This window comes from Argentina anserina, chromosome 3 (assembly GCF_933775445.1).
Source record: "Argentina anserina chromosome 3, drPotAnse1.1, whole genome shotgun sequence".
NCBI lineage: Eukaryota > Viridiplantae > Streptophyta > Magnoliopsida > Rosales > Rosaceae > Argentina > Argentina anserina.
In genome coordinates, this window is record NC_065874.1 from 9,929,828 (window position 1) to 9,954,034 (window position 24,207).

Sequence of the window (24,207 nt, forward strand, 5' to 3'; positions counted from 1 at the left end):
GCCTAGGCGGCGCCTAGGCGCCCGGAGACCCTTGGCCGCCTCGATTTTGGGCCGATTAATCCCCGATTAATCCCCGATTAATCCCCGATTAATCCTCTGGGCATTGGTTTTTAGCTGTCCGTTTAGTGTTTTTTAGAACCTTGCTAATAGGTAACCAGGACTGAATGACAGACTTCACTTTGGAACCTGTTTGCTAATCTTGTTGCGAAAGCTGTCTAAGCCAAGTTGCTTACTCTTAGTTTTGATCCTTAGTGTATTATGCTTAGGGGATTATGTATTTATGTTTGTATCTTTCTGTTTTTTCTTTCTGAATAAAAGAAAAAGGAAATGTGCAGATCGATTGTTTGTACAGCCAAAAAAAAAAAGACGGCTATTTGTCATTGCTTGAGATAGCCAACCCGACTCATGGGATAAGATCGAGGCTTTGTCATTTTATGGTGTGTTTCTAATAATTTTCTTACTTTAGTATAAAAACATTCCAAATATCTGGTTTGCAGGCAAAAGAGAGATCTTAAGTTTCCAATCATGCACGAAACACCGAGGATGTGGATTTATGAGTAGTGTTCGGGTCTCACTCGCCTTTGATTTGTTGCAGTTTTGTTTCTTCAAGGTCAAGGATGAAGTTTCTTCGAACATGGCTGCCTTGCATACAAGACATCTCAGTCAGAATATGACACGCGCTACCAGGAAGTAGACAATTTGATCACAAAATGGCAGATGAGATATGTTGACATTTCTGAATGGGATTTGTTTCCCATTTGCAGAGAAGTCCCCACGTCTCGCAAATTTAAAGGCACTTTCCTCCTTCCATAGAAGTCATCATCAGTTTCTTCATTTTAGTACTAAACGACCTATACCATCTCTATCCCAATTCTTTCTCTGGTTCTTTATCTGCTAGCTTGATTAGAGTGCCGGGCATCCACAGACGTCAATCATGGATGTAACAGTGGCTACCTGTTTAGCTCTGAGCCTTGTTCTGCTTACCATCGTAGCTAGATGGGTGTGGGGTATGCTGGATTGGTTGTGGTTTAAGCCAAAGAAGCTAGAGAGACTTCTGAGAGAGCAAGGCCTTAAAGGAAACTCCTACAGGTTTATGTATGGAGACTTGAAGGAGATCGCCAACCTGGTCGAACAAGCATCATCTAAACCCATGAACCTATCAACCTCCCATGACTTAGTACCACGAGTTGCCCCTATCCAAGATCAAACCCTGAAAACTTATGGTATGCATGCCAAACTCCTTACGATGATATTGTTGATGCATTTGTATTTATGTACTCGGATATATATAGGGCTTCTTGGCTAAGGAGGTCCGCACCAATGGTTTTTGTGCGGATTTCCATTTTTGCACCACGTTTCGATCGAATTTCCTCATCTTCACCGTCTAGTATCTAGATAATATTATGTAGATCATCGCATTAAAATTTCAGCCAATTCGGTGATCGTTAAGACCCTCAAAATTGCGTTTTTCTGTCAAAAAATGAACGGTTCATATTTGACAAAATTTAGTCCGTCCATTTGTTTTTTGATTTTGAGGGCCTTCACGATCACCAAATTGGCTGAAATTTTACAGAGATGATCTACATAATATTATCTAAATACTAGACGGTGGAAATGAGGAAATTCGATCGAAAAGTGGTGCAAAAATGGAAATCTGCACCAAAACCATTGGTGCAGACCTCCTTAGCCAAGAATATATATATATATATGCTAGCCTGTAGGTACAATTACTGAAGAACAAGAATATTCATTAAACAAGGACTTACATGAGTTGTATGTTTTACAGGTAAGGACTCTTTTCTTTGGATTGGGACCTCACCAATGGTGAACATAATGAATCCAGAAGATGTGAAGGTTATCCTCACACAGATGGATAAATTTCCAAAACCAGAAGTAACAAACCCACTTATAAAGTTGCTAGCACAAGGTATTGCAGCCTATGAAGGTGAGAAATGGATTAAGCACAGAAGAATTATCAATCCTACATTCCATGTGGAGAAGCTAAAGGTATGATATGTCGTTGTAAATATTATGAAATTTATGATGAAATGCTATTAGAATTCATTTTGGTGCTCCAAAGTTATTGTCTTTATTACTTGCATATAATCACAAAGATGAAGAGGAGTAAATAGGACAATCTGAAGGTGTCGAGCATATCTCCTCTTTCTATTCGAGTTACTTTTGATTTATGTTGCAATGTTCATTACAGCGTATGTTGCCGGCATTCCACGAAAGCTGTAATGACATGATTAAGGAATGGGAGAGCTCAGTGTCCAAAGAGGATTCGTCATGTGAATTGGATGTCTTTCCCTCTCTTCAACATTTGACAGCTGATGTGATTTCAAGAACAGCATTTGGAAGTAGCTATCAAGAAGGGATGAAAATATTTGAACTCCTAAAAGAACAGACAGGACATGCATTCAAAGCGTTACTTAACATTTACATTCCAGGATGGAGGTAAATATTTGAGAAGTCCTACAAATATATTATATTACATACAAATTAATGTACTTAGATCTCCCTTCATATATCCCTGACCGTATGCAGTGATTAATTTATAGGTTTGTACCAACTAAGAGGAACAGGAGAATGAAGCACATTGACAAAGAAATAAAAGGTTTACTCAGGGGTATTATAAGTAAAAGAGAGCAGGCCAACAAGGCAGGTGAAGCCACAAAAGATGACTTATTAGGAGCACTTCTGGAGTCAAGCTTAAATGACATTCAGGAACATGGGAAAAACAACAAGAATGTTGGGATGAGTATTGAAGATGTAATTGAGGAATGTAAGCTATTTTACTTTGCTGGGCAAGAAACAACTTCGGTGTTGCTGGTTTGGACAATGATTTTACTTGGACAAAATCAGAATTGGCAACACAGAGCAAGAGAAGAGGTTCTACAAGTCTTCGGAAGAAACAAGCCAGACTATGATGGCCTAGCTCATCTGAAAGTTGTAAGTACACAAGATGGAATGAACTCACACGTTTGTAAATTATATAATTGCTTATTTCATTAAGTTCATCCCTAAGTAAAACTGAATTGACCGATTTGGATGATATAACCTTAATGAATGCCCTATTCCACAGGTAACTATGATTTTCCATGAAGTTCTTCGACTGTACCCGCCACTGGTTCAGATGTCTCGAACCGTTCACAAGGAAACACAACTTACAAAATTCTCATTGCCTGCTGGAGTGGACGTCGGCTTACCTACACTGCTCATTCACCATGATAAGGAATTATGGGGTGATGATGCAAACGAGTTCAAGCCAGAGAGGTTTTCTGAAGGAGTTTCTAAGGCAACAAAGAATCGACTCTCGTTCTTCCCTTTTGGAACCGGTCCTCGGATTTGTGTTGGACAAAACTTTGCCATGATAGAAGCAAAACTTGCCTTATCATTGATCTTGCGACACTTCACCTTTGAGCTGTCTCCTTCTTATACTCATGCTCCTTCCTCACTTCTAATTCTTCAACCACAATATGGTGCTCCTATAATTTTACACAAGCGTTAACTGAATTGTACCGAAAATGGTTAATTTATGTACTTTGCAGTTAATCTTCTCTGCATGAAGATATAATAGTTGTAATTCCACAGTTGATTATTCATGCTTTAATTTGTTGCTCTCTAGATTGGATTTTGCTTTTGTTGATATGTAACGGAGGCCATACTCATGAGTCATGACTGCTACATATATGGAATCAATCCAAAACCATGCTTGCCCATCAGCACCACAAAGATATATATAATTGGTACAGAAAATATTGACAGTAACATGACAATATATTACAAAGCATTTTCTAATAAACTTATCCTGTCCTTTTGAATATTTTTCATAGAGTATAAAATATTGAAACTAACCTGTTTGTTTGGATGCATGTTTCTTTGCTAGTTTGCTCTTCTAAGTTTTAGCATATTTGGTTTTTCCACTTGTTTTTCTTCTCGTCTAAGTATGGTTTCTTTTTTATGTGGTCAGACTTCGGATTACTTTGGTTCCGATATCTCTTGTATTCTTCATTTCATTTATTGATGAAGTTACTACCAATATAAAAAAAATATTGATGCAGCTTCAATATCTCCTGACAAAAACTTGAAAATACCAGAGTTGCTCATTTTCCTGACACCAACTCTGGTTAAAGGCTCCCGGTACCTATATTATATGCTCAAGTTGTTGGTTGTTTATGTAAAAACGTCACCCGGTGTGTCACTAGTGTCGGCGGTTAGTAATCACTTCGACACAAGGGGACGAAGTGCACAGACATATGCATAACATTAAAAACTCTATTATTGGCGGAGATGAGTCAAAAAGTTGAGACTAAAGACATGAAGTCTAGATAGAGATATCGATGCAGAGTTGGGGACAGAGTAAGGAGCAAAGGCATCTCTCTCTGTCTTATAAGCTGAATCGTGTGTCATATATAGGCATATAGCTTAGCAAGGTTATTAGAGATATAGGAGCGTCAAAGATGGAAGTGACAGTGGCTAGTTGGGTAGCGCTGAGCCTCGTCCTTGTTAGCATAATAGTGAGATGGGCATGGGGTGTGCTGGATTGGGTTTGGCTGAAGCCGAAGAAGCTAGAGAAGTGTTTGAGGGAGCAAGGTCTTCGAGGAAAACCCTACAGGTTCTTGTATGGAGACTTGAAAGAGGACACTATCCTCCTCCAACATGCAAACTCGAAACCCATGAACCTCTCTACCTCCCTTGACATAGCACCACGACTCATCCCTTTTCTCGATCAAACCGTAAAGACTTATGGTATGCCAATTTTCTAAACTTAAACCTGAACTCAATTATTTGTAGTCAATGCAGGAAAGAGTACATGGGTTATACTACGTACATGAATGTGGTTAAGTTGCAAGCTTTACTGCATGCATGAAGTTCATTTTTTAATTAAGGTGCATGTGATAGATAAGTATATAGGTAAGAACTAAGTTATATATATCCTCAATATATAGGTAAGAACTGTTTTACTTGGGATGGCCCCGTACCAAGGGTGACCGTCATGAATCCTGAAGATATACAAGACGTCTTCACAAAACTAGATGAATTCCGGAAGCCAACAGGAAACCCGCTTACGAAGTTGCTAGCAACAGGTCTTACAAGCTATGAAGGTGAGAAATGGGCGAAACACAGGAAGATTATCAACCCAACATTCCATGTAGAGAAATTAAAGGTAAACGTACTACTGTACTAAACAGTCATACTTCAATTGCTATCCTAATTTTTAGTTCATTTGGTAGAAATAATTTATTTAATTACATCAACCCCATGCCATTAAGAGCTACATATGAAAAGAAAAAAAAAAGCCATGAAATAGTAGGTACATGTCTCACCTCTCTAAGCTGACTAGTGCATAATCATTTTGTGCAATTGCAACAACTTCCAGGTTAATAATATATGCTGATGTGTGGTGTTTGCAGAAAATGTTACCCGCCATTCACAAAAGCTGTGTTGAGATGATTAAGGAATGGGAGAGCTTGGCATCCAAAGAGGGCTCATCATGCATGTTGGATGTTTGGCCATATCTACAACACTTGACAGCTGATGTGATTTCTCGAACAGCATTTGGAAGTAGCTATCAGGAAGGAAGAAAAATATTTGAACTCCTTAAAGAGCAAGGGACGTTGGTAATAAGTTCCTTACAAAGTGTTTACATTCCGGGATGCAGGTGAAAGTCAAAAATTATAATTCCCTTAAAGTTGCTTTATTCATCTCGTTCAATCAAGCATTTACTTTCTCATTGTAATTGTGTTTCTTCTAGGTTTCTACCAACTAAGAGGAACAGGAGGATGAAGCAAATTGACAATGAGGTAAAAGGTTTACTTGGAGGTATAATAAATAAAAGAGAGAAGGCCATTGAGGCAGGTGAAGCCACTAAAGATGACTTATTAGGAGCACTTATGGATTCAAGACTCAAGGTCATTGAGGGAGATGGGAACTTTGGGATGAGTAATGAAGATGTAATAGAGGAATGTAAGCTATTTTACTTTGGCGGGCAAGAGACTGCTTCAATATTACTGGTTTGGACAATAATATTACTTTGCCAGAATCGTAATTGGCAAGATCAAGCGAGGCAAGAGGTTTTGCAAGTCTGTGGAAGCAACAAGCCAGACTTTGATGGACTAAATCACCTAAAAGTTGTAAGTACACATGTGTGTAGATATGTACTTCTATTGTTACGGTATCTATATAGTATATTTGCACGCGATATCTTTATACGAGAAACGGGAATAATGAATTCTTACATCATTGTTGATCATAATAGTTATATAACATACCTTGACTGTATGATTGCTTAGGTAAACATGGTGTTACTAGAAGTTCTTCGATTGTACCCAGCATTGGTTGTGATGACTCGAACCACTGGCAAGAAAACACAACTCGGGAAACTATCACTACCGGCTGGAGTCCAAGTCGGCTTACCAACACTGCTCATTCACCGTGACAAAGAAATGTGGGGTGATGATGCAGACGAGTTCAATCCTGAGAGGTTTGCAGAAGGAGTTTTAAAGGCAACAAAGAGCCCACTATCATTTTTTCCTTTCGGAGGTGGTCCTCGAATTTGCATTGGACAAAATTTTGCTATGATGGAAGCCAAGTTGGCTTTATCATTGATCTTGCAACACTTTGACTTGGACCTTTCTCCAACTTACGCTCATGCTCCTTCCTATCCTATGATTCGACCACACTATGGTGCTCCTATCATTTTACGGAAACGTTACGGTGTTGTCACTTAAATGGTATCATGTGAAACAGTTAATATTTCCGTACTTTTAAGTACGTCCTTGTAAGTTGTAAGCATATATAATATTCAACTAATTAAATGTACGTGTGCTTTGGTTCTCTCGATTTTATATACTATTTACTATTTTGTATATTTAGCTTCGAAAGTGCTTGACATGTATAAAACCGTACAATTGTAACATGGGTTTCTCATAACAGTAATACTAGCACAAAACACACCATACTGTATAAATAGAAGTTACAAATTAGGCTAGAGATTTTATATTCGAGAATCGTTTAAAACCGTCAAAACCATATTGAAATGGTCGATTTGATTCAATTTTTTAAAAAAAATTACTAACTCTAGTGGAACCACACTGAAACACCGATTCGATTCGATTATGGTTCTTATTTTTTAAAATAATTTTGGAACCGTTAGAACTAAGCATTCACAACTATATAAGAAAAATTCCTAAAAGAAACATATTTTATCTCCGCCTCTCTCATCACTTTTTTTTCTTGACTTCTTAGACTTCTACTAATCACTATATAAACTAAAAAAAAAATCATATTTGTTATTCTTACGCCCTCACTTCCTCTATTATATTGTTACTCCCTAAAATCCAAATTATCCTAGGTTTGTAGTCTTTCTGTCTCTCTCACAATTCTTTTTGAATAATTGAGTATGTTAATTTTTTATCATTGAATAATTATATTAGAGAGGTTGTTGACGTTCTGTATTTGCATTTTTAAATTGATATTTATATAGTTATTGTTTTAGGTTTAGAGATAAATATATATTACAGTGAACTTTTGGAACTATAAAAACCCAGAAATCGTCCCAATATTTGTAGTTCGGTTCCTTCTAGTTCTAGAAGAAAATAGTGTTAAATATGGACCTTTTTTCTTTTCTAATTTCGGGAAAAAGTCAGTATTTTGGAACCAATCCCAGCCATATTACAAAGCAGTGGGAAAAGTTTTTTAGATAACCACCACTATTTTTATTTTATATTATATTATATTTATTTCTGGGTTTTTACGGTTTCAAAAGTTTATTATAAAATATAAATATTTTATTATATTTATTTAGTTCTAACCTTGTTGATTAGAACTATCACTAAGGTTTTTTTAATATATGAAGGACTTTTTGGTAAAAAAAAATTCTGTTTTGGTTAGCAAGATGTGTTTGGGTTATAAGTGTTGTAGGGAAAATGGAATGGTCTACTCATCTCATTGATAATCCCCTTTATATAGGAGTCAGGCTTACAATAGAAATAAATGGTAATTACAATGGTGATTTTTCACGACCCCGAAATTTTCGAGTATAAAACTCGAAGTTCGAAGTCATGAAAACTCAAAAACAATCTCAATAAATCAAATCATCTTATTGTCACAGCATATCATTTCTGAGTTCATAGTACAACTCATACGAATGGATTATTACAAAACCAACTTAAAATTCAAGCATTATTTCAAATGAAAATGTAAAATCCTTGCAATCCTCACAACAAAATAAATGAAAAAAAACTTCGAAGTCTTCAGAGTGGTCCGTCAATTCTGCTAATCCACACCTGTAGAACTATCCCCTACACCATCGAATAGGTGCACCGGAATTGTAAATGTACTCATGAGTCATTGGACGACCCATCTAGTTGTCCAATAATATCTGAAAATATAAGTGCTCATGAGAAATCGGGCAACCCATCTGTTTACCCAAATACATTTATAATACGGGTACTCATGAGCGCCTGGTACTCATCTGTTACCCCTCATGTAGTACGCCGCCAGACATTGGGCAACCACTCGTTACCCAATATCCAAAAATATGGGTACTCATAAGTCGGTAACTCATATGTTACCTCTCATGTCTGTACACCGACAGACATACTAGAGCTCTAACAGTATCGTAACTGTTGCCCGGCCAATGCTAGGATCCGACATGTCAATCACGTCCGAAGACATGTCCGAAAATAACAAAACATTTTAACATAACTCAAGTTAAAAATCACGTACAAAAACAATCCTCACATGTTATTGTTCAAAGCAAGTGACATGCTCGAATAAATAAATATCAATGCCATAAATAAACTTATTTGGAAACGAGAATATGACAGTATATAATATAGCAACTCATATATATGTATCGATTTTTACCAATTATACACATAGACAACCCACTATATCATATACATATCATAGTTCAATCTTTTTAAATAAATGTAATTATGAATCTCCGCTAAGGGTAGATTCGCCACTGTGAGATTTTACTCACCTTATATTCCCGAGTGTAATTTCCAAAATTCTGCAAGCGAATCCTTTACTTGTTGCGTCGATCACCTAGAATATATAAGAAGTGAATTTAGAAGCGTTACGTAAAACCACAAATGCCGAAACATTAATAATGTTTTACTGTTCAGTAATTTCCAGTTTTTACGAAATTACTGTTCACGTAATTACAATTCACGTATTACTGTTCAAATACATCTTGTCTATGTATTACTTTTCATATATGTACTTTTTACGTATTACTTTTCATATACGTATTGTTTACGTATTCATGTACGCCAATATACTATTCATAGTAAATACTGTCAGTAAATACAAATCACTGATTTACCTTTCAAAAATTACTTTTATAATTATTGTACATAAATTACATTTATATTTACTGTACGTAAAATTACTTTTACATTTACTATACGTAAATTACTTTTTACATTTACCGTACATAAATCACTTTTTACAAAAATTACTGTTTTGAAAAAAACATTGTTCACGCGCCGCCGTACATGGCGACGCATGGGATTCACGCGCCACCTCCGGCGACAGCGTGTGGCGCTCACGCGCCTTCCCACAGTGGCAGCGCGTGGCGCTCATGCGCCGCTCATGGCTTGCCCACCGCCGCCCAAAACCTCTCATGCCATTATCTGACTTGAGGCAACGATAACAAAACACTAGTTCTCCGGGCCTATGTAAGAACACCACCATGTCAAAGCAATCAATCAATGCGTGTTGCGGCCTCAACCAATCAATTCCTAGGATCACATCATAGGTGTGGTCCGGAATCACTATCAAATAAGCAAAGAATTCTCTACTTCCGATCACAATAGGACAAGCATTGCAAATTGTCTCTAGTTCGAGAGACACTCCAAGAGGTGAAGTGACACATAAAGAGTTCCAAAGAGGTGTAGGAATCAATCCTATCATCTATATTACTGAACTAGCAATACAAGAATGCGATACTCCTATATCAAACAGTACTCTAGCAAGGTAATCAAATATAGATAAGGTACCTTCCACTCCTGTGTCTCGCTGACCCACTGCAAACACTCTAGTTTGGCCCGCAGGTAACTGCCTCTGATGATGTTCTTATCTATCCTGCGGAGGTCGGGTGCAATCTCTTGCTAAGGTCCCACTAGTCCACACTTTACTGTTGCTAATTGCCTAACTGGTGATCCCTAACAGATGGAGATGCCGCCTTAGCTGGAGTCTGGTAATAGGTTCTTTGCCTCTTCCAAGATCCACCTTTTGGTCATGCAGATCCACTGTCTGAACTGATTGCCTTCCATTTTCCTCGAGTATCCCTAACTTTCACATCTCCTCCTCGAGTCTTATTTGCTTGTTCCAAATTCAGGGCACTCTCATGCATCAATTCCTTGTTAGACAGACAAAGTGCTGATATGATGGTCTTGTACTCTTACTTAATTTCTTGTAGGAATTTCTGACCAAGGAGGTCGCAAACATTGGTCTGACAAACCGATACAATTGTGAAAAACGGGCCTCATACTCCCAGACGGTCATCTCTCCCTGTACTAGATCAAGGAACTCAAGTTCTAATAAGACTCATTTGGAAATAAGAATATGACAGTATATAATATAGCAACCCGTATATATGTATCATATTTACCATTTTTACACATACACAACCCACTATCTCATATACATGTCATCATTCGGTCTTAAAAAAAAAGAACGTAATTATGAATCACCGCCAAGAGTATATCCTTCACTTGTTTTGTCGATCATCTAGTTGTATAATAAAGTGGTTAGAAACGTTACGTAAAAACCTCAAATGCCGAATTAGTACTACCGTTTACTGTTCAGCAATTTACGGTTTTTACGTAATTACTGTTCACATAAATATTGTTCACGCATTACTGTTCATGTACATAATGTTTACGTATTACTGTACACCAATGTACTGTTTCATTGTAATTACTGTTCCAGTAAATACTAATCACCGATTTACTATTTAGAAAATTACTTTTACAATTACTGTACATAAATTAATTTTTACAAAAATTTATTGTTTGGAAACACTGTTCATGCGCCGCCGCACGTGGCGGCATTTGTGGTTCACGCGCCACCTCCGGCAACCGCGCGTAGGGCTTACGCGCTGCCCAAACTGACGTGCATGGCTTGCCCACCACCCCCCAAAACTCCCTCTTCTCATCTCCTCCACCATTGCACGGCCTAATGCCGTCTCTTGCCCTACTCACTCGCCCTCACGCGCCGTCCTAGGTGGCAGTACGATCTCTCCCCCTCCTCCTCGAAAACTCCACAAATCGCCACAAACTTCACACAATCATGCATATCAATCGATTCAAAACATTTCCATACCTATATTGAACCATAGAACTACCGGGAAGTCGCCGGAGAAGCTTGAATGTCGTGGCTTGCAGGTTGCACCGGTGGTGAGGATCGGCGAAGATGAGCTAGCCCCGTGCTCTGGTGTCACCGGAGAAGATGCTTGAACGGCGGTGGTTACTACAAATTCTTCAAGGGGTGGCGTGTCGAGCCCAACAATTGCTGTTGAGGACCGCCGATGCCTTTGGGGTCGGTAGTGAGGGCCACGGCGGCCGGTGAGGCGAGATCGCCGAGAGAGATTTTCTAAAGGGAGAGAGAGTCGGGGTCGAGAGGGAGAGGCTGCGGGGAAAAGAGAGAGAAAATGAAGGGTTTCTATTTTAGGAAACTCTAGTTTCCTAAAAATCTTTTTTATACTTTTTCCAAAATCACAAACCAACTTCTGTCAATGATAGCTTCTATATACGACGTTCGATTAAGGTGTGTGACGTGTCCATGAACTCGTATCGACGAGTTCTGTAACTTTCGTGAATGAAATTTTCGGAGACGAGCGACGGAGTAAAAGTCGACTCCTGTGTTGCGGAAACGTAACGTTTTTAACTTTTAAATTTCCGAAGTCAGGGTTTGTTTCTTTTGACATCGACGAGAAGCAAAAAAAATGCGATTTATTCAATTCTAAAGTTAAATGACTTACAAGAATTTTTACAACGCAAACCCGAAAAATCGGGGTATTACAGTTCTACTATATATGTAAGTTATTTTTGAAAATAAGTTGTTTCAACTTTGTGAAAGACTTTTGTCATCCATATAGGTATGTTATGTTATACTATATTAAATTGGTAAGTTATCTAAATTCTACTATATATGGAACTTACATATTTATATTATATATGTAAGTTAATTATCTATTCCTTTGTGTTTTTTTAATACCTTTTCAAAATGTATATTGGTTTAGATACCTAGCATAGTTGTGTGATTTATTAGTGTTATCTACTAGAGATTTGTTTAAAAGATCAATGAAAAAATATACCTAAATATAAGACAAAGTAAACTAAGAACAAAATATGTACCTTATGATAAGAAACACAAAATGTAAATATGTTCGTGGAATCCTTGACATGTCTTGTATCATTCTCTTTTCATTCAAAACCTTTCTTCAACTATCACTTGGAGAAATGGCGAGAAGTACCATATGCATAGTTGCCCTCATCATTTCTTCAGAGCATATCTCTCCATCTTCATATCAAATTCTCTCATTTTTCTTGTGCGATAATATTAGGAAGAATATACATACTAAAAGAGAACAAAAACTATAGACTTTGGTTACAGATGTAATAGTTTTGTAATGAGTATATATATATACACTCAGGACACCAAAATGCTAAATTAATGGATGAAATTGATTGTGATAGAGTTAATAAGATTTAAATTCAGTTAAAAATTTCAAATTAAATGAATAGATACTAAGTTTTAGCTTTCTATATGTCTAAAGGGCAAATTAGACTTGACAAAAATATTGATTACAAACATATAGTCTATTAGGTGTAAATTAAAGGTGTGGGTTTATATTAAAAGGTGTCTCCTATTTTTGGGTGTTCTCTAATTTTCTCATAATAAAATGACACTCAAGGATATTTGAGGAAATTAGAAGAAAGTTAACATCTATTTTGGACGGAATGACAAAAAATGGAGAAATTAGTCAAAAATTAGGACTACATGGAGTGATCGGTTGAAATTGAAAATGTAATAACCCTAATTTTCAAAACAATATTTGATTTGATTGAATTCTTAAAAGTTGTGAAATTCAATTAAAACGAATGTGATTGTTTGCGATGTTACGAAACGAAAAACGGAAACGTTCTCGGAACGTTTAATTAGAAAAACGTTACTTTCCGCAACGTATATATATCGACTTTTATTCAGTCGCTCGGTTGCGAAAACTTTCTTCACGAAAGTTGTAGGGCTCGTCGATACGAGTTCGTGGATATGTGACGCGTTCTAATCAGACGATGTACGTAAAAGTTATTAACGATAGAAGTTAGTTTCCGATTTGGAAAGGGGTATAAAAGGAAATTAATCAGAATAGGGTTTCCATTTTCAGAAACCCTATTCTCTCTTTGAAATCGCGCCTCCCTTTCCTCTCTCTCTCTCCCTTCGCGACTCTCTCTCTCCGACCCTTTCCTCCCACGCCGGCGATCTCGCCGATTCGTGGTCCGTGTCACACACTGCTCCTCGCAAAAGCTTCGCACGGTTCTCCTTGCCAAACCCCGAGAAGGTCGCATCCTCTCTCGTCGTCGTTCGCCACACCGATGCACCGCAGCCCACCTGCAACTCGACGCCACCAATTCCACCCCCGACGATGCATGTCCTCGGAGGATAGCTCGCCCTCGCCTCACCTTGCCTCCGAAGCCATCGACGATAGAAGGGAGCTCGACTCGCCGATCCTCCACGCATTTCGACTTCAGCTATACTCGCAGGTGCTCCGGTGGGCCTCACGACGGTCCTGCGTCCTTTTGAGGTAAGAGATGATCGATTAGAATGGATGTGATGTTGTTTGTTGGATTCTGGATTGATTGTGGAGAAATCGGAGGAGAATGGAGGAGAGGGTTACCGCCGCCTAGAGGCGGCGCGTGGGGGTGTTTGGGTTAGTTTAGGAGGAGTCTGAGGTTGTGGGAAGGAAGAGGAGGAGGAGGAGAAGAGTTTGGACCCGGCGGTGGCGTGATGCTCGCCGTGGTTGGTGTCGGCGCGTGGGCCCCACGCGCTGCCACAGTGAGTGGCGCATGAGCGCCACGCGCGGCCTGCCGGAGGTGGCGCGTGCACCCCACGCGCCGCCACGTGCGGCTGCGTGAACAGTGTTTCCGGAAGGGTAATTTTGTAATTTATTTACGTACGGGAAATGTAAATGTAAATTTTATTTACGTACGGTAAATGTAAATTACTTTTAGTAAAGGTAAAAAGTAATTTTGGAAGGGTAATTCGGTAATTATTATTTACTGAGACAGTACGTACATTTGAATAGTATTTATACGTACAAAAATACGTAAACAGTATGTACTCGTACAGAGATACGTATTGGATGTGTATTTGTACCGTAATGCACAAATAGTAAATACGGAATAGTGAATAGTGAACAGTAACAGTGAATGGTGAACAGCAAATTCGTAAAACCGAAAATTGCTGAACAGTAACCGATTATTACTGTTTCGGCATTTAAAGGTTTACGAAACGTTTCTAAATTCTTTTCTTATCTTTTCAAGGTGATCGATAAAGCAAGGAAATGAATTATCTTCGGAAATTGTGGAATTACGCTCGAGTCGATAAGGTGAGTAAAATCTCACATATTTACGAATCTGCCCTTGCGGTGATTCCAAGATTTTTGCAAGAGTTTTAAATATTGAAATACGACATGTATACAATATAGTGGATTATATATATATTGTATAAATGGTAATAAGTACATATATATATGGTTTGCTATAATGTATACTGTTATGAATTCATTTGAAATAGGTCATTTCTATGACGAGCATGTGATTTTAATATGGGGTTTGTTAAACGTTTTGTCTTCGGACGTGTTTATAAATTATGACATGTATATGATATAATGGATTATATATATGCATTGTATAAATGGTAAATAAATACATATATATATATATATATAGTTTGCTATATAATTTACTGTTATGATTTTATTGTGATAATGTCATTTTGATGACAAGATATATCGAGCATGTGATTTTGATTTGTACAATATGATGTGAGATCATTGTACGTGATTTTAACATTGAGATTGTTAAAATGTGATTTGTCTTCGGACCTGATGTTTGGTACAATATGATGTGAGATTACTGTACGTGTTTGGCAAGTCGAAACCTAGCCTTTGGCCGGGCGAAAGTTACGATACAGTTAGAGCTCTAGTCTGTCTGCCATAGTACTGCATGTGAGGTAACGGGTGGTTATCTGCTCATGGGTACTCAGATTGTTTTGGATGTTGGGTAGCGGGTGGCTATCCAATATCGGCGATGTATTACGAGAGGGGTAACAGATGTGTACCAGCGTTCTTGGTACCCGTAATATAAATGCATTTGGGTAACCAGAAGGGTTACTTAATTTTTCATGAGCGTTTTATTTCATATTTCTTTGGGACGACCAGATGGGCCGTCCATTGACTCATGAGTGCATTTATATTCGTTTGATTTCTGGATTTTCGAATATATTGATATGCGAGTCATATATTTTCATTTTACTCATACGAGCTGTAAAGCTTACCGGGTTTGTGTTTACAATCCCGGTGCACCAATTCAATGGTGTAGGAGATACTTCCACAGGTGTAGATTAGTGGTGGTTGAGGGACGACTCTGGAGACCTCGAAGTCGTTCGTATCCTGCTTGTGGTGAGGTTTCTAGCGTGGATTTGTGTGTGTGAGAATTTGAGTGGAGTTATTTGTGAGTTTTGTGAGAGTTTGTGAGGATTATTACTCATCTTATGTAATGTTTAATTATAAATTTGGGTTGTAATAATTGGTTTTTTTTTTCTGAGTTGTATTATGAACTCAGTAATGATCCGCTGTGCATTTTAAATGATTTCGATTCCATTGAAATTGTTTAGTGTTTAACGGCTTTGAAATTTTGAGTTTTTATACTTGAAATTTTGGGGTCGTTACAGAAAACAAAATATGTAAACTGTCAAGACTAAAAATATAATGAGTGACCAGTATTTTGTTATATATTCTGACCTGTGGTGTTTGCAGAAAATGTTACCCGCTTTTTACGAAAGTTGCGATGAGATGATAAAGGAATGGGAGAGATTGGCATCCAAAGAGGGCTCATCATGTATGTTAGATGTTTGGCCATCTCTACAACACTTGACAGCTGATGTGATTTCTCGAACTGCATTTGGAAGTAGCTATCAGGAAGGAAGGAAAATATTTGAACTCCTTAAAGAGCAAGCAATGCTTGTAATAAGTTCCTTACAAAGTGTTTACATTCCAGGATGGAGGTAAGAAACAAAATTTCCCTCTGTAAATTGCTCGAAAATTTGGTCTTCTCCTTCATCATGCCATTCATGCCTTTACTTTCTCATTGTAACTGTTTTTACTTCTAGGTTCCTTCCAACTAAGAAAAACAAGAGGATGAAGCAAATTGACAAAGAAGTAAAAGGTTTACTTGAAGTTATAATAAATGAAAGAGAGAAGGCCATTGAGGCAGATGAAGCCTCTAAAGATGACTTATTAGGTGCACTTATGGAGTCAAAATTCAAGGGCATCCGGGGAGATGGGAGTGTTGGAATGAGTGATGAGGATGTAATTGAGGAATGTAAGCTATTCTACTTTGCCGGGCAAGAGACTACTTCAGTATTGCTGGTATGGACAATGATTTTACTTGGACAGAATCAGAACTGGCAAGATCGGGCAAGGGAAGAGGTTTTGCAAGTCTTTGGAAGCAACAAGCCAGACTTTGATGGACTAAATCACCTAAAAGTTGTAAGTACACAATACAAATACATTTTTACTTCAAAGTTTTCTTTAAATTGTGCTAGCTACAAGAATTTAGGACATTTTCCTGGACAAAAAGGGATCGATGATCAAACATCATTGTTAATTGTAATACTATCATTACTATGTATGATGTAACTTTAGCTTGTTTGGTCTTCGCTTAGGTAACCATGATATTACTTGAAGTTCTTCGATTGTACCCTGCATTGGTTGTGATGAATCGAACCATTGGCAAGAAAACACAACTCGGAAAATTATCACTACCGGCTGGAGTCCAAGTCAGCTTACCTGCACTGCTCATTCACCGTGACAAAGAACTGTGGGGTGATGATGCAAACGAGTTCAATCCTGAAAGGTTTTCAGATGGAGTTTCCAAGGCAACAAGAAACCCACTATCATTCTTCCCTTTTGGAGCGGGTCCTCGAATTTGTGTTGGACACAATTTTGCTATGTTGGAAGCCAAGTTGGCCTTATCATTGATCTTGCAACACTTTAACTTTGAGCTTTCTCCATCTTATGCTCATGCTCCTTCCTCACCTATGATCAGACCACAACACGGTGCTCTTATCGTTTTACATATGCGTTAAGGTGTTGTGTCACTCAAAAAATGGTGTGAAATGATTTTGAGTTTAAGTATGTCATTTTGAGTTGTAAGCATGCATGCAATTATACTGATTACATGTATTTTGCTTTGGTTCTCTCGATTTCATATATTGTACTCTGTTGTATGTCTAGCTTGAAAAACAAGGGATTTTTGTTAATGCATTTCATGTAAACAATCATTTTCTTCTTAAAATAATCAAATTAATGTTGAAAATGATAGCACGAGTCCTTAGATGTTAATTTTCTTAATTGCCACGTGAATCTTTAGTAGATGAATAAATCAACAAAGCGATCCATGATGTATGTCTCCTTACCTCAAATTAAAGTTTGAGTCAAATAGGTAGAATCATACTTATGGTGGATTACTATGAATCGCAATACTGTTCACCATAAATGCTGCAAATTATACTCATTTTATTTGTGACGCTTAAAGCCTTATACTCATAGAACGAATAAATTATTTTCTATCAAACGAAAGGGATGTCTTATCTTCATGATGCCAACTCTTATATGTCACTGAACAGACTGAATCTAAACCAAGGTTTATAGTATCGAATATCTAAGTAATTTCATAATCTTAGAACTTATCTATTTAGTTTTGTCAAACAAAAAAATAAAAAGAAGTGTATCAACACACGTGCAAAATGCTGGTTGATACAGACAGCGGAAGGAGCAAGGCATTTTCCTCCATTCGAAAGGGTCAATTAGCTCTTCAATTTAAGTGCTATATTACTACACAAACAGAGTGTCCTGTATCTCATTATCTGATTCTGTCTTTCTTTCTGTCAAATATGGAAGTAGCAGTGGCTAGTTGGGTAGCACTGAGCCTTGTGTTTGTTAGCATAATAGTAAGATGGGCATGGAGTGTGCTGGATTGGTTATGGCTGAAGCCTAAGAAGCTGGAAAGATGTTTGAGGGAGCAAGGCCTTAAAGGCAACTCCTACAGATTCTTTCATGGAGACATGAAGGAAAACTCTGTCATGCTCACACAAGCAAAATCCAAACCCATGACCCTCTCAAGTTCCCATGACATAGTATCACGATTCCTTCCTTTCCTCGATCAAACCGTGAAAATTTACGGTATGCATATAGGGCTTATGATCAAGCTTTCTGCAGATGTCTGTATGTATGTATGTATGTTTGTTTCGATCTATCTGTTGAAAGTAACTCTTGCAGTTTTAAAGACATCATATTCATTTTATGAGGCTTCTGTTATAAGCTTAGTGTAATCGATCGAGAATCAAATATGAAAATTAATCCTGCGATTCCTGTACAGATTAGTATCAAAGGATAACTTCCATGGATGTTTTAGAATTGAAATGAAACACTTTACAGTGATGTCAGTTAAATAAAGTCTTTAACTCTTTAAGTTGTGTTTTCCTGTAGGTAAAAACTCTTTTGTTTGGATGGGCCCCACACCAAGGGTAAACATTATGGATCCTGAAGATGTAAAAGATGTGTTGACAAAACAGGAAGATTTCCGGAGGCCAGCAGCATCAAATCCACTTATCAAGATGCTAATATCTGGAATTTCAAGCTATGAAGATGAAAAATGGGTTAAACACAGAAGAATTATCAACCCAACATTCCATGTAGAGAAACTGAAGGTATCAAATAATATTGGGGTAATTGACTATAGACCCAAAAATCAACGCCCTTTTTAATTTAAACTCACTCTTAAAACTCTTTCAGTTAGATTGAATAAGAAATAAAAAAAATTTGCTATAAGAAATAAAACTTGTTCTTGATGAAAATTATTTTCTTTGTCACTGGTAAAAATACATTTGATATGTTTCTGAATTGCTTAGTTGTAGCTTCAATCTAATATCTCATCACTTTATATTAATCCGTTCACCTTGAAATCCCTTCATTTTTGAAATTCCTCTAAATCTCTTACCAAAGTACTTCTTTAGAGTATGTATTTTTGTTATTCTATGTTTTCAGTGTGTGTGTTTGCTAAATATGAAGAACCTATGTAACAGTAAAAAGCATAATCCTTATTGTTCAGTGGAGTACCGAAATATGTATGTTTTTTCTTAAGTCTGCTAAATATGTGAGAGGATTCATATGGTTACTTGTGTATTGGTTGAGATTTGTAGGATTTATATTTCTGTTGAGTAGGTGGGTTTCACAATTTGGTTTGGATTTGTATATGTAGAGTATGTGTGGTTTTGTTATGCATCTAAGGTTGAGGTAATAAGTTCTATTCTATAGAGCATTAAAATCTACTTAGTAGATAACAAGATTTGCATTTATTTAACAGATATACGTAAAGTGAATAATTGTTGTTAGTATGTAGTGAGATCTGTATCCATAGTGTTGGAATTAGGCAATTATAGGGATTTCATTATATTCTTTTAAATTGTAGAGTGTATGGTTGTTTTGATTTATAATATGTGCTTTCAATATGCTGAATATGTGGTAGAATGAAAAGTATCTTCCAAGTATATGAAAAAATATTTGATAACATAAAGTGATAGGATGCTAAATAGACGTTAAGAGATGGAGAAACAAAAACTAAGGCAAAATTTAAGGCTCATTATGACAAATTCAAGTAATTAATCATCTTAAATAAGAAAAAAAAAATCAAAATTCATTCAATCATACATATGTTTCACTCTTATATATTCTATAATTTCTCTAAATTAATGTTAATACCAGATTTTCTCAAATTTCTCCAAAATTAAATTGCAATTTTCATTTATGATAAATATAATTAAATGTTAACTAAATTAGAAAGTTGGTCATAACTAATTTTAAGGAGGAATTTCAATTTCTCAACCTAGAGGGTAAAAAACTGAAACCATTCTAAATGAAAAATATTTTTTATAAAAATATTATGTTAAAATAATTAATTTGGGTTTAGATTAAAAAACATTTTGCGTGTGGGTTTAGATTTAAGTGGGGGCTTTAAAATTGAGTTTATGTCTAATTATCTCAATAAAATTTGGATTAATCAATTTTAAGTACTTAGACCCCAAGTGTTTCATATATATATATATATATATACTTGTCTTAGTAGTATTAATATCTGTTGTGGTTTTTGCACTAGCGTATGTTACCGGCTTTTCATCAAAGTTGCGATGAGATGATTAAGGAGTGGGAGAGCTTGGTCTCAGAACAGGGTTCATCATGTGAGTTGGATGTCTGGCCTTCTCTTCAGATTTTGACGGCCGACGCAATTTCTCGAACAGCATTTGGAAGTAGCTATGAAGAAGGAAGAAAAATATTTAAACTCCTAAAAGAGCAAACAACACATACAATAAAAAGCTTGCAGAGTGTTTACATTCCAGGACAGAGGTAATTGACCATTCCAACTTCCTTAAAAGTTGAACTAAAATACTTCAAAAAAACAAAAATTGAACTAAAAATGGGCTCCGATCCTTCGGTCTCCTTCGTACTTCCACTTTCTGATTACAACTGTCTTTCTTCATAGGTTTCTGCCAACTAAGATGAACATTAGGATGAGGCAAATTAACAAAGAACTAAATGGTTTACTCAAGGGTATTATAAATAAAAGAGAGCAGGCCATTAACGCAGGTGAAGCAACCAAAGATGACTTATTAGGTGCACTTATGGAGTCGAACTTGAGGGAGATTCAGGAACATGGGAAGAACGAAAAAAATGTAGGGATGAGCGTTGAAGACGTGATTGGGGAGTGTAAGCTTTTTTACCATGCAGGGCAAGCGACCACTTCAGTATTGCTGGTTTGGACAGTGGTTTTACTTGGTCATAATCAGACTTGGCAAGATCGAGCAAGACAAGAGGTGCTGCAAGTCTTTGGAAGCAATAAACCAGACTTTGATGGCCTGACTCGCCTTAAAGTTGTAAGTACATGCACCATATACGCCTCCATTAAAATTGAATTCAGCTATTAATTACATGAAATACGTCTCTTAGATAAATTACATGAAAACAGTACCCGCAACAAGTATTGATGTTCTCACATTTTTGTTGACTGTACCATGATTTAGATGAAATTTACTTGGGATGAATTTAACCATGACTTGAAATTCCCGTAGGTATCCATGATCTTATTTGAAGTTCTTCGATTGTACCCGGCACTTGTTATTCTTTTTAGAACCACAAACAAGACCGTACAACTCGGAAAACTCTCACTACCTGCTGGCGTCGAAGTTGGCTTATCAACACTGCTCATTCACCGGGACAAGGAACTATGGGGTGATGATGCAAGCGAGTTCAAGCCAGAGAGGTTTTCAGAAGGAATTTCTAAGGCTACAAAGAGTCCATTCTCATTCATCTCTTTCGGGGGCGGTCCTCAAATTTGCATTGGACAGAATTTTGCTCTAACAGAGGCAAAATTGGCCATAGCATTGATTTTGCAACACTTTACCTTTCAACTTTCTCCGTCTTATGCTCATGCTCCTACTGCACCTATGATTATACCACAGTATGGTGTTCCTATCATTCTACAAAAGCGTTAACGAATTTTAGTTTAAAGAAAAAAAAATTATCATACAAAACTTATATATATATATATATAATAAATTTCTATCATGCTTATAAGTTTGTACTCGTGAACCTGTATATAGGGATACATATTTGTTATGTATTATACAGATATGTAATATAAAATAAATTTCTATCATGTTTATAAATATGTACTCGTGAATTTGCATGTAGGGATAGATATTTATTATATATTACACATTTACACTTTTTTTTTCTTTTTGGTCAAGAGTAAATTGCATTCAAAGAGGCACAAAAGTCTGAGAGAATTACGACTAATGGAAAACAACAACACAGCAAAGTAAACACGCCACTAGCACCAGAAGTACGTTACACATGACTCTTAGTAAAATTTTGATGATATGATGTAATGATCCTAAAATTTCGAGTAGAAAACTCAAAATTTCAAAGTCGAGAAACACCAAAACAAATCTCAAATAATCGAAATCGTTTTAAATGCACAGCGGATCATTACTGAGTTCTCAATACAACTCAGAAAACCAATTATTACAAACCAAATTTATAATTCAACATTACATAAGATGGAAATGTAATAATCCTCACAATCTCTCACAAAACTCACAAATAAATCCACACCAATTCTCACACACAAATCCACGCTAGAAACCTCACCACAAGCAGGATACGAACGACTTCGAGTCTCCGGAGTCGTCACTCAGTCTCTACTAATCAACACATGCAGGATTATCCACTACACCATCGAATTGGTGCACTGGGATTATAAACACAAACCCGGTAAGCTTATAGCTCGTATGAGTAAAATGAAAATATAATTCGCATATCAATATATACGAAAAATCAAAATCAACAAATATAAATGTCCTCATGAGTCAATGGACGGCCCATCTGGTTGTCCCAAAAATATATGAAATGAAAGTGCTCATGAGAAATCGGGCAACCCTTCTCGTTACCCAAAACATTTATAATACGGGTACTAATGAACGCTAGTACACATCTGTTACCCCTCACGTAGTACACCGCCGATATTGGGTAACCATCTGCTACCCAACATCCAAAACAATATGAGTACTCATGAGCCGATAACCACCAGTTACCTCACATGCAGTACTCCGGCAAACAGACTAGAGCTCTAACTGTATCGTAACTTTCGCCCGGCCAAAGGCTAGGTTCCGACTTGCCAAACATGTACAATAATCTCACATCATATTGTACAAAAATCAAGTCCGAAGACAAATCAACATTTTAACAATCTTCATGTTAAAATCACGTACAATAATCTCACATCATATTGTACAAATCAAAATCGCATGCTCGATCAAATCTTGTCATCAAAATGACATCATCACGATAAAATCATAACAGTATATTATATAACAAACTATATATATGTACTTATTTACCATTTATACAATATATATATATAATCCACTATATCATATACATGTCATAATTCATAAACACGTCCGAAGACAAAACATTTAACAAACACCATATTAAAATCACGTACAATAATCACACCTCATATTGTACAAATTAAATCACATGCTCGTCATATAATTCTCATCATCGAAATGACCAATTCCAATGAATTCATAACAGTATATAATATAGCAAACTATATATATATGTACTTATTACCATTTATACAATATATATGTAATCCACTATATCGTATATATGTCGTATTCCAATATTTAAAACTCTTGCAAAAATCTTGAAATCACCAAAATGGTAGATTCGTAAATATGTGAGATTTTACTCACCTTATCGACTCAAGCGTAATTCCACAATTTCCGAAGATAATTCATTTCCTTGATTTATCGATAACCTTGAAAAGATAAGAAAAGAATTTAGAAACGTTTCGTAAACCTTTAAATGCCGAAAAAATAATAATCGGTTACTTTTCAGCAATTTTTGGTTTTACGAATTTACTGTTCACTGTGTACTATTCACGTAGTTACTATTCATGTATTACTGTACAAATACACATCCAATACGTATCTCTGTACGAGTGCATACTGTTTACGTATTTCTATACGTATAAATACTATTTAAATGTATGTACTGTCTCAGTAAATAATAATTACTGAATTACCCTTCCAAAATTACTTTTTACCTTTACTAAAAGTAATTTACATATACATTTACCTTACGTAAATAAAATTTACATTTACCGTACGTAAATCACCTTTTTACATTTACCGTACGTAAAAGTAAATTACAAAATTACCCTTTCGGAAACACTGTTCACGCGCCGCCGCACGTGGCGGCGCGTGGGGTACACGCGCCACGCGTGGTCGCACGCGCCTACTCCGGCACCGGAGCGTATCACGCCACCTCCGCCCCAAAAC

At 36.7% G+C, this 24,207-nt stretch overlaps 3 protein-coding genes across 5 annotated transcripts; all 3 read left to right on the forward strand.

The window, feature by feature from the left end:
- The first annotated feature begins 744 nt into the window (after window positions 1-744).
- On the forward strand, window positions 745-3,601 carry LOC126789216 (cytochrome P450 72A397-like). Its single transcript, XM_050515308.1, has 5 exons — window positions 745-1,223; window positions 1,787-2,007; window positions 2,210-2,457; window positions 2,562-2,952; window positions 3,086-3,601. Exons 1-5 carry the CDS (start codon window positions 935-937, stop codon window positions 3,509-3,511), a joined length of 1,575 nt encoding a protein of 524 aa, XP_050371265.1. The 5' UTR covers window positions 745-934; the 3' UTR covers window positions 3,512-3,601.
- Window positions 3,602-4,372: 771 nt separating this feature from the next.
- LOC126789217 (cytochrome P450 72A397-like) lies at window positions 4,373-17,623 on the forward strand. Of its 3 annotated transcripts, none has more exons than XM_050515309.1 (5): window positions 4,373-4,752; window positions 4,953-5,170; window positions 5,418-5,665; window positions 5,759-6,137; window positions 6,297-6,851. In XM_050515309.1, exons 1-5 carry the CDS (start codon window positions 4,464-4,466, stop codon window positions 6,732-6,734), a joined length of 1,572 nt encoding a protein of 523 aa, XP_050371266.1. In that variant the 5' UTR covers window positions 4,373-4,463; the 3' UTR covers window positions 6,735-6,851. The 3 variants fall into 3 exon arrangements, with proteins under 3 accessions (XP_050371266.1, XP_050371268.1, XP_050371267.1); XM_050515311.1 differs by lacking the exon at window positions 6,297-6,851 and adding an exon at window positions 16,966-17,623 and having other exon boundaries at window positions 4,393-4,752; XM_050515310.1 differs by lacking the exons at window positions 5,418-5,665; window positions 5,759-6,137; window positions 6,297-6,851 and adding exons at window positions 16,058-16,305; window positions 16,411-16,789; window positions 16,966-17,623 and having other exon boundaries at window positions 4,439-4,752.
- A 536-nt stretch (window positions 17,624-18,159) lies between these two features.
- LOC126785826 (cytochrome P450 72A397-like) lies at window positions 18,160-22,032 on the forward strand. Its single transcript, XM_050511476.1, has 5 exons — window positions 18,160-18,484; window positions 18,791-19,011; window positions 20,457-20,704; window positions 20,841-21,231; window positions 21,427-22,032. The coding sequence occupies exons 1-5, from the start codon at window positions 18,196-18,198 to the stop codon at window positions 21,847-21,849; spliced, it is 1,572 nt and encodes a 523-aa protein (XP_050367433.1). The 5' UTR covers window positions 18,160-18,195; the 3' UTR covers window positions 21,850-22,032.
- Window positions 22,033-24,207: the final 2,175 nt, after the last annotated feature.